General features: G+C 44.9%; 1 protein-coding gene across 1 annotated transcript; it reads right to left on the reverse strand.

The window, feature by feature from the left end:
* Window positions 1-4,656: 4,656 nt before the first annotated feature.
* Window positions 4,657-10,564, reverse strand: LOC119316797 (GDSL esterase/lipase At5g45910-like). Its single transcript, XM_037591178.1, has 5 exons — window positions 10,054-10,564; window positions 9,739-9,954; window positions 9,487-9,638; window positions 9,133-9,406; window positions 4,657-5,177 (listed from the first exon to the last, which is right to left on the reverse strand). The coding sequence occupies exons 1-5, from the start codon at window positions 10,322-10,324 to the stop codon at window positions 4,942-4,944; spliced, it is 1,149 nt and encodes a 382-aa protein (XP_037447075.1). The 5' UTR covers window positions 10,325-10,564; the 3' UTR covers window positions 4,657-4,941.
* Window positions 10,565-11,126: the final 562 nt, after the last annotated feature.

The raw sequence follows: 11,126 nt of genomic DNA on the forward strand, positions 1-11,126 counted from the left end.
ACCGATAACGAGATTGAACTAGGTATTGGAATACCGACGATCGAATCTCGAGCAAGTAACATACCGATGACAAAGGGAACAACGTATGTTGTTATGCGGTCTGACCGATAAAGATCTTCGTAGAATATGTAGGAGCCAATATGAGCATCCAGATCCCGCTATTGGTTATTGACCGGAGACGAGTCTCGGTCATGTCTACATTGTTCTCGAACCCGTAGGGTCCGCACGCTTAAGGTTACGATGACAGCTATATTATGAGTTTATGCATTTTGATGTACCGAAGGTTGTTCGAAGTCCCGGATGTGATCACGGACATGACGAGGAGTCTCAAAATGGTCGAGACATAAAGATTGATATATTGGAAGGCTATATTTGGACATCAGAAGTGTTCCGGGTGAAATCGGGATTTTACCGGAGTACCGGGAGGTTACCGGAACCCCCCGGGAGCCATATGGGCCTTAATGGGCTTTAGTGGAAAGGAGAAAGGGGCAGCCCAAGGTGGCCGCGCGCCTCCCCCCTTCCCCTAGTCCTATTAGGACTAGGAGAGGTGGCCAGCCCCCCTCTCCCTCTTTCCCCCTCGGGGAATCCTAGTCCAACTAGGATTGGGGGGGGGGGGGAGTCCTACTCCCGGGAGGAGTAGGACTCCTCCTGCGCCCTCCTCCTGGCCGACAGCCCCCTCCCCCTTGGCTCCTTTATATACTGAGGCAGAGGCACCCCAGAAACACACAAGTTGATCCACGTGATCTATTCCTTAGCCGTGTGCGGTGCCCCCAGCCACCATAAACCTCGATAATACTGTAGCGGAGTTTAGGCGAAGCCCTGCTGCTGTGGTACATCAAGATCGTCACCACGCCGTCGTGCTGACGGAACTCTTCCCCGACACTTTGCTGGATCGAAGTCCGGGGATCGTCATCGAGTTGAACGTGTGCTCGAACTCGGAGGTGCCGTAGTTTCGGTGCTTGATCGGTCGGATCGTGAAGACGTACGACTACATCAACCAAACGCTTCCGTTGTTGATCTACTAGGTATGTAGATCACACTCTCCCCTCGTTGCTATGCATCACATGATCTTGCGTGTGCATAGGAAATTTTTTGAAATTACTACGAAACCCAACACATGGATCCATTGTTTTCCATCTGATGAGGTCTTCGTATTTCGTACACTATGATTAATTATGTAATGCATATATGTGTGGACATATCATTGGAATTTAGCTACCATATGTTCAATTGCAATTGTTGCGAAATCTGATGAATGTTCTTCCTATGGACACTATCTGTTCAATTAAATATTGTGGCGAATTTGCTTTTTGCAGCCGATTCAAAATGGGATATTTTTGTTTTAACCTGGCAATTGCTCCGCACACGGTTCAACTAAATGAGTGTGTGCGATCCACATCGTAAAGCATATGTCAATCATAGTGGAACTGTCGGTGATACACAGCAGATCGCAAATGATTTGCAGCGCTACTACGTGCGCGTAGGGTCTCCGGAACTGTTTGTGATATCACGGTATCGCATACGAGAGCTCGGAGTAAACCGTGCCCAATGTAAAATACAATCCCAGTCGTAATTTTTCAGGAAACATGTGGGATCCCAAACGAAAAGCACACGTCACTCTTGCCGCAACCATCGATGATACACAACAAATCACAAACGGTCTGCAGTACTTGTATGTGTGCGAAGGGGCTCCTGAACCGTTTGATAGAATATTATCACACACGGTAATTGTTGGGAAACGTGTGCGATGGAGTCTTGCATGGTAGACGGGTTCCGTAGAAAACTCGTGTGCAATGGGGCACATATCGCACATAGTTCATATGTTGGCCTGTGTGCCTTACATACTGCTTCCCAAACGGTTCATTACGACACACAGTTTGGGTTCACTGCGTTATTAGAAACATTTAATCACCGATCCCACACGTGCGAAAGAATTTAGTGTGTGCTGCATCGCACACGATTACATTTTACAAGGCCTCTGGATCATGGCTCCATATCCCTGACGGTTTATGAGTCGTGTGGGAAGGACCCCCTATCGCCCACACTCACTTAGCGACAGTTTCAAATGTCATCGCAGAAAGAGGTTAAAAACCATGTGTATAGCACCGACGCGTACTAGTGGCAACATGATTGCATCCCTGCGTTCATAACCTTGTAACCACCGCACCCACTCGATGTCTCACTCTATTGGCCTCAAATAAAAGTAAATTATTGAACTTGACCTGTCCACAATGCATGAACACCGATGGTGTGTGTGTTTCAGTATCAAGCCCTAAACTTGCTGCAATCCATTCTTTCAACTGACTGGCAGACCATATTTGAGGTGCACTCATTGGCACATCTATGTGAGTAAATTCACTTAGATCAGCTCTCATCTCAGTTGTTTGCACAGTACCAAGACCGTAATAAAATATAAACTTCACTACGTCACACATCTCGGCTCACCTAAATTTTTTTCAACAACAGATAAGTATTAAACGACAACTTAAAATATTTGCACTACTGTAGTTAATAGTGGAATATATTTGACATGTATATATATTACGGAATATTAACGGAGCAACTAAAAAAATCCACACACCTACAAATATATTATGAATATTTGCCGGAGCGACTACAATTATTAAAAGATTTAAATATTTGACGTCTACATATATTACGGATGTTACCGGAGCAACTCCAAATACTGACACACCTAAATATTTGACATTCACATATAGTACGGAATATTACCGAAGCAACTTCAAATTTTCACGCAACTAAATAGTTGACATCTAAATATATTTACGGATACTACCGGAGCAAATAACAATAATCGCACACCTAATTTATTTCACATCGAAACGTATTACCGAATACTACTGGAGCAACTACGGAAGATAAAATGTGTGTTGAAATATACTCTTGAAGCGTGCGAGCGAATGACGAACGGCGGCCTTCAATCACCGGAACCGGAGCCGGAAACTCCACCAAACTGCCGGAGCTTCACCTCCACCATACTGCCCCGACTTCACCACCACCATCTCCATCTTCGCCACAACCTCCACCAATGTGCTAAAAGAAAGCTCCAACAAAATGCTAACCACAACCACCACAAGCTACCCCATCAACAGATCGAGGTCTTCCTTGGCTCCCCTAACTATGTAGAACCCATTCACGATGCTAAATCCGCAAAAAAACCCGGCTTATTTTGGTGTAGATATTGGAGGCATTTCGGGCCTGTAATGATCTCCTCCCAACTCCACGAACTCCACGATTCTAGCTTCCCATCTCAGCTTCTCACTCCACGCAGCGAGAGAACTCCGTTCGGCTCCGATCGCTAGCTTCTCCCATCGCTACTATGGGCTGGCAGCATGGGTGGCCCGCCTTAGCACCCTAATGGGCCGGTTGGAGGTAGCCCAGCTTGGCTTTCCAGCGAAAGAAGGAGCACAAAGTATCGATTCGATCCAGCGATATGTTCCACGAGCGTACCGGTTCGATGTGCCATCAATTGGCGGTGGCAGTTGTACGTAATTTGAGCGAACTTCTCCTTAATCCGTGGAGCTGGACTTTTGGTGCTTCACGTTTTTACACTAGCGGCTGGCCGGGCTTCTCGCTTCTAGCTTCTTGGCCCAAACTCGTTCGGCTCAGCTCCACTCCAGAAATTTGTGAAGCTTGGAGTTGGAGAGCCTCCGAACACGCCCTTCGTGTAAGAGGAGAAAGAAAGAATAGAGAGTTGTTGTGCGTGTGGGAGAAGGAGGAGAAAGGAGGAAGAAGCCAGCCGGTGTAGGGTCCACACCATGTCGGGCAGTAGCTGGCCTACCGGTCGACAGCAGGCTGACAGGGGCGCCCCGTGAGCCAGCCAATGGTCGGCCTGCACGTGGCCAACGGCAGCCTGGTCGACTGGTGGTTGTCTAGGCCCAATCAACCTGCTGGGGTGACTAGGCCCAAATCGGCCAGCAGCGGGCCGATTGTGTATTATTTTTGAAGTTAATATATTGGCATAATATTTATGAAAATTAATAAAAAAATATTATTAAAAAATAATCAAAATAATGAAGGTGTTTGGACTATGTTACTTCGTGCCACACGTGTGGCACTTAGGGCATCTCCAACAGTTTGTATGTTAGCTTGTTGGTAAAATATGCCATGTCATCAACCAACACCTTAACATACAACAACTTCGATGAGTTATATGTAATTTGCCCAATAGGATGTGAAATAATAAATAAGGTGCTCTCTCATTCTACATTGGAACTTGTGCAAAGGGTGTTGATTCATGTACATACAACCTTTTTCTTTTCCCTCATTTATTATATGACACATCATCAAAAATCCTATGTGAAAAAATCTACCAACAACTATCTTACAACCATTGAAGATGCCCTTATCATCTCGGTAAAAATATAATCTAATAGCTACCCCTACACAGTATCCAACGGCATGATACCAAAAGAAAAATATAATCTAATAGCTACCCCTACACAGTATCCAACGGCATGATACCAAAACGAACATAAAAACGTCGCCACGACAGTAAAATCTTTCGTATTCTTCAATACCATATGTAACTAACAATAATCTTTAGTCAATAATCTTCCTTAAATCATTCACAGTCAAAATTAACATCAGAGAAAGCATCTCGTCACAGCAAAGCACAAAATATGCCACACGTGGGGATCAGAAGCCACTCAAAAATACTATCACTGTCATACTTCCCAGATGCAATATTCGTAATCGAGGAGTTCACTAAATTTTACATTTATACCACCTCACAATTTTTTTTGAGAAAGTCATTCTTCTGGCATCCCCTATTTTACCTTTGTACCCCACTTGCAATGAATTCAATCAAATAAAAATATACACGTATTGAACATTGGAACTTTATGGAAGAACTACTTTTCCTGCTCCAGTTTAGTGCACCATTTTCAGACGCTCTACAAGTGCAACAGTAGAGGTGGACTACAGGGACTGAACAATCGGTTGGTCCGCAAAAGGGCCATATAACCAACCCCTGGCGATATGACCATAAGCAACCTCCGTCAAGTGAATACCGTCCCAGCTCCAATGGGTCGATGGATCAGCGCAAGCAGTGGCATCAGGCTCCCCACATTTGGCTGTGACATTGAAGTTGTAAACGGCTTTGGCAACAGACCCAGGAGACCCACAACATGCCCTAGGTAACTGCTTGTAAAATCCTGAATTGCAAAGTGGAAATGGTTAGGCCCTGCATTGTGCCATTATCATCAACAACTGAGCGTCTGCATACTTTCTAGTAGTTGAGACAGAAACCCCAAGACACTGAAATGGAAATTCTAGAGGATGAGTACAAGTTATCTAGTTATCACAGGGACATGTATCAAGAAACTGCACCACCAACCAATCCTCTAAACTAATAAAGATACAAGCATCTTTTCAGGAAAAAAATACAAGCATAAAGCATAACAAAGTTAACTGCCAACAAGTTGAGCAAGCAACAGATGGAAGCGACGATGGACCACCAAAAAAGATGGATCAGCTATGCAATTCATAGATGTTTCTACCGTGTTTATTCCGGTGATCTAAGATTTGTGTGAGGACCACAATCCTGAGGATAAGGTACCGGAGAGTCATGTACCTCAGAAGGTCCGTCGCACCCGCACTAAGAAGCAATGTGATCGTTCTGCGGTGTGTCGCAGTAGCCGTTAAAAGGTCAAAAGAAAAAAGATATTCATGACGAATGAGAGGTATCTTTTGGAATAGCAGAGGTCTTCAGGACTTGGCTAAAAGACGGTTTTTCGGATACTTCTAGAGAATAGACTTTGGACTTCACCACTCTGGTGATTGGTCGTTCGAATTTTGCCACGCCTTTTTTGGACTTGATATGTGGTGGTGTTGATTTTTCGTGGTTTTATTACCTCCGAGGGGAAGGTCTAGGGGCATTTTGTTAGGTGCGAATAATACTAACTTGAGGTTCTGAATATGGAGGTTGGTGACTTTGTGGTCAAGTTTCATGTTCACTCAAGAAGTAATGGCTTCTCATGGGCTCTTCTGGCTGTTTATGGGGCAACACCTTTCCGCAAAAGGAAGTTTTTGAGGTCATGTCTCATATTGAGCGTAATAAAGCATTGGGGTTCCCCGCCGAGTTCTATTAGAGATGTTTGGGGATCATTAAGGGTGATCTTCTTCCAATGTTTGAGGACTTACACAATGATGATCTTTCATTATTTCGTCTCAACTTTGGAATTATCACGCCTTTACCCAAGAAAGTGGATGTTGTTCGGATTGAGCAATTTAGACCATATGCTTGCAGAACGTTAGTTTTAAAATCTTCACAAAGGTGGGCACTAATAGATTTTCTACTATTGCTCATACGGTCGTGCAACCAACGCAGATTGCCTTTATGACTGGTCCCAATATTCTTGAGGGAGTGGTTGTCCTTCATGAGACGATCCATGAGCTCCACACTAAGAAACTCGATGGAGTTATCTTTAAGATGGACTCTGATAAGGCCTATGACAAAGTGAAGTGATATTCTTGAGGGAGTAGTTGTCCTTCATCAGACAATCCATGAGCTCTGCACTAAGAAACTCGATGGAGTTATCTTTAAGGTGGACTTTGGAAAGGCCTACGACAAAGTGGTATATTCTTCAACAAGCCCTTCGCATTAAAGGTTTTACGTCTCAATGGAGGCAACAAGTGGCTTCTTACGTTCATGGCGGGAGTGTTGCGGTCAAGGTGAATGATGACATTGATCATTATTTCCAGACCCAAAAGGGATTGAGGCAAGGTAACCCCATGTCTCCAATTTTATTTAATATTGTGGTGGACATGTTGGCTATTCTCATAGCAAGGGCTGAAGAGTATGATCAGCTCGGGTGGGGGCCTTATTCCGCATCTGGTTGATGGATGCGTGTATATCCTCCAGAATGCGGATGACACGGTCATTTTTATGGAACATAACCTTCAAAAGGTGATTAATATGAAGTTGATCTAGTGTGTTTTCAAATAACTTTCGGGTCTCAAAATCAATTTCCACAAAAGAGAGCTCTTCTATTTTGGTAAGGCCAAGAGGAGAGTTAGTACATGCAACTGTTTGGCTGTGAGTATGTACCTCAGGATTCTTGTTCATTACCGTAAGCTCACCAACAAGGAATGGAAAATTAGTGAAGACCGCTTTGAAAAGATGCTCGGCAGGCTGAAGAGTAAGCTTTTGTGATATGGAGGGAGACTTACCCTCAATAACACTGCCCTTTCTAGTCTACCGATGTTCGTGCTATGGTTTTTGAAATACCCAAAGGGGTGTTGAAAAGGCTAGACTTTTATCGATCTAGGTTCTTCTCACAATGCAAGGAGCAGAAACGGAAGTACAAACTTGCTAAATGGTACATTCTGTGTAGGCCTAAGGATCAAGGTTGATTGGGCATTGAAACCCACTAACTCAAAACCAATTGCTTACTCAGCAAATGGTTGTATAAGCTAGTTAAGAGGAAGGTGTTTGGCAAGAGTAGTTGCATAACAAATACCTGAATTCCAAAACATCACCCCAAGAAGATGCTAAGCCTACTAATTCACCGTTTTGGAGGGGCTTGATGAAGGTCAAGTCATCCTCTTTCAAGAGAGGTTCCTTTAAGGTTGGTGACGGCCAATTGACGAGTTTTGGGGAAGACGGATGGTTGGATGACACTCCATTAGCTCTACAATAATCGACCCTGTATAGTATTGTGTTCAGAAAAGAAGATTCGGCGGCTTCTATTCTTGGGGAATTCTGGACCTATTTTTTGCAGAAAATATATTTGGAAAACGTTCCAAGATCAAAGTTGCAATGTCGTTTTTGCACAGGACGGTAGTTCTTACCAAAGATAACCTTGCTAAGCATAACTGGCATGGTAGAAAAGAAAATCTTGTTTTTGTGATCAGGAGACAATTCATCATTTATTTTTGTCATGGATGTTTACTAACGTTATCTGGTGCACCAACTAGTATTCCAAATTTGTTTGGAAACTGGTTGGGTAGTTTTCACCATAAGCTGAAGGGCCAAAATTCGTGTGGGAGTTTGTTTCATTCTCAGGGCAATATGGAATTGCCAGAGTGATTGTGTGTGTGTGTTTTAACAGATCGTCTACTCCTAATTTCTTGCACATTATCTACAGGGCTACGGCTTCAATCCGTATGTGGTCATCACTGCAGCATGTGGATGCATGTGCGCTTATGCGGCCAGAGATAAGGACTAGTATGTGACAAACTGTACTTGGTACACACTTTTTCCATTGTGAAATACTCCCATAATATAAGAGCGTTTTTTACACTACACTAGTGTAAAAAAACACTCTTATATTATGGGACGGAGGGAGTACCTATCGTAACAACATTGGGGGAAACTATACACAGTTAAAAAAGTGACGTTGTAATAATAGAAAACATGTGTTTGCAGTTCATGGAGTACATATGTGTTTTGAGTTAAAGTTGCAAGGATATTACAGTGGCTTGTACAACCCATAAACAACATTGTAAAAGACTAGATGTAAAAATGACTCCCTTAATCTAGGTGACAGTATGGCAGGTAGTATAAGTTCTGATTGGAGTACATAATGGAACCGTCCTAACTATTAGCCCGACATGACCACCTAAACCAGAAAACTAGCAATTGGGTAAGCTCTGTAGTAGTACTAACCGAAGTGATAGCTAGTACCCTTTTACAGACTAGATAAATGATCCTAGAGCATGGGATTAGTAACCTTGCTTCTAATATACTCTAAACATGAGTAAGGTGCTTTGTGGCTGCAAGTTGTGTTCACCATTTTTGTCTTATGCTATGTGCTCCAATCTACTATAGAAGGCTAAAGAACTTCTTGCTCTCTGCCCGGATCTGAACTATCTAATTTTATATATTGTGTGCCTTTCAAGGCGAACGGAGGGAAATCGCTGACTGGGTAACAGTTGACTTTACACCATAAAGAGAAAAGCGCATGCACACTAAGATCCATCTGCGGTAATTACATCACTAAGAACAAACAACAGAACTCTTAGCTAAGGAAAGCCAATTTCAGTAGTGTTGTATCTGTTAAGCAAGGATATGAATATATGCATACAACCAATTTGCAAATCACTGAATTCCAATGCTTCCGGAGTTAGCTATGGCAAAAGTTAACAGTTCAGTGTTTGAGAACTAACCAAACTTCTCAGGTTGAAGAATGAACTGGACAACTGGTGTGTAGTAGTCGCCATATATGATCCGCACATTGGGGTACTTGAGCCGGAGCTTCTCTAGTGCTCTCTTGAGATGTGCATTGTGCACCCATGAGAACGTGTTGTACTGACGGATGCACCCGCTCCGGGAGCCATACTCGTGGGCTGGCATATCGAGCATGTTCAAGTACACAGGAAAGCACCCAGTGGGCATCACCCCTGGCACAATAAGATCTGCTGCCCCCTCAGCGATCAATTCCTGCACCATACATGAACAATTAAAGTTGAAAGTACATTCGATGTGACAGCGAACAAATAACTCAAAGAAGCAATCACTACCTCGACACCGTCGGAGATGCCCTGGATGACATCCGGCATGAACTTGTAGGCCTCTGTAAGGCCCTTGCCTGCAAATAGGGGTGCATTGTAGTCGTTGCCACCAAACTCGCCAACAACGAACAGCGAGTTGGCATAGAATTCCTTGCATTCTTCTGCAAAAACATCACGAGAACGAAAGGTTCACAAGCAAATTCCCAATTATTTCACAATCAACCACCTACATAGCCGCAAAGGTGGGATTTAGAAATTTACCCTTGGTGGAGTTGCAGAAGGAAGGCTTGAGATCACGGAACCACTGGATTTGGGTCATGAGGGCACCGGAGTTCCAGACGACCGCACCGAGGCCCCTAGCTTCGAAGTAGGGCGTGTCGAGCGCCGTCGCGCCGGTGATGGCGAAGTTGGCCCCGTGCTTGAAGTCCGAGTGATTGGCCTTGGACGGCGGCAGCAGCGACAGCCCGAATTCTTGCGCTGCAATAACCGACCAAGCGCAGGAAACCCATCAGAACCGAATCTCGGAGGAATCAAGAAAAGCAAGCAAGAAATAACCAAATCAAACCAGGCACTCACCCAGGTGGTCGATGACTAGGCGGCCGTCGGAGCACCGGCCGGTGGGTTTGCCGAAGTAGGTCTGCCCGTAAGGCAGCCTCGCGGTGGTGAGGTTGTCTGGGACGCCGTTTGCTATCAGAAGATTGCCAACATCAGCCAGTGAGTCCCCGAAGTTGAACAGCGCTCGGTACTTCCCCTTGGCCGCCGCCTTAGCCGCGTCCACTTTCCCGGCCGACGCCGCGAGAAATACCGCCACGACCGCAATAGCGACGAGCGCCTCCCATCTACCCATCCGACCGCTCCTTGGGTCAGTCTACGCGGAACGGAAGAGAGGAAGAAGAGAAGGAGAAGGAAGACGTGATGGTGGGTGGGAGAGCTAAGAGGAAATAGCCATAAATGTTAGGGTGGGGGGGGCCTGGCCGGTGGCGGCTGCTCGTGTAGCGTTCTCCGGGCTGCCCGCGTCGCTCCCGCCGCACGAAGGAAGAAGATTATTGCGGAGGTGGGAGCAGGAAGATGGAAGCGAAGTGACCACGAAGCCGGCGGGCAAATTGGATAAAAATGACGTCGATGCGAAAGAAATTCACAAAATAAAGTGTGGTCATTAAGCCTTTCGGATAGCACCCGACACATCGACACTACACTACATTGCTTAGTGCCCGCCTTACAGGCGCTACACGATTCACCAGCGTGAAACCCCGAGGCGAGGCCGGGGCCCACCTAAATTAAATAGTGTCTAAATCAAAGACGCTATACTATCTAGTGTAGCGCTTGGCCCAAAGACACTATACTTTCACTTACTGACCGTCGCGAACCGGCCCTCCCCCATTCCACTCATTCCTCCCAGGAATAAAGAGGGTCGGCCGCGGCTTTCTCCCTTTCCTCTCAGTCTCCTCTATAAATCCTTTCGATCTGAAGATTACCTTCATGGATTTCTGCCCCAATCCCTCCTAAAAGGTAATCTCCTTTGATCCCTTTATTTTCATCCGTAGAATTCTTCACATTTTCTCAGATTTATAAAAGTTTGGGTGGAATCCTAGTTTTGCTTGGATTCGAAATTTATATGAAAATTTTGAAATATTGTGGTGTGATTTAGG

Source organism: Triticum dicoccoides, chromosome 6A (assembly GCF_002162155.2).
Source record: "Triticum dicoccoides isolate Atlit2015 ecotype Zavitan chromosome 6A, WEW_v2.0, whole genome shotgun sequence".
NCBI lineage: Eukaryota > Viridiplantae > Streptophyta > Magnoliopsida > Poales > Poaceae > Triticum > Triticum dicoccoides.

What these genes read in the sequence shown, in the direction of transcription:
- LOC119316797 (XM_037591178.1), bottom strand. Translation starts at nt 10,324, where the DNA reads ATGGGTAGATGGGAGGCGCTCGTCGCTATTGCGGTCGTGGCGGTATTT. An exon ending in GCATCTCCGACGGTGTCGAG is followed by an intron (nt 9,407 to 9,486) that starts GTAGTGATTGCT and finishes TGTATGGTGCAG; the next exon opens with GAATTGATCGCTGAGGGGGC. An exon ending in TCTTCAACCTGAGAAGTTTG is followed by an intron (nt 5,178 to 9,132) that starts GTTAGTTCTCAA and finishes TTTGCAATTCAG; the next exon opens with GATTTTACAAGCAGTTACCT.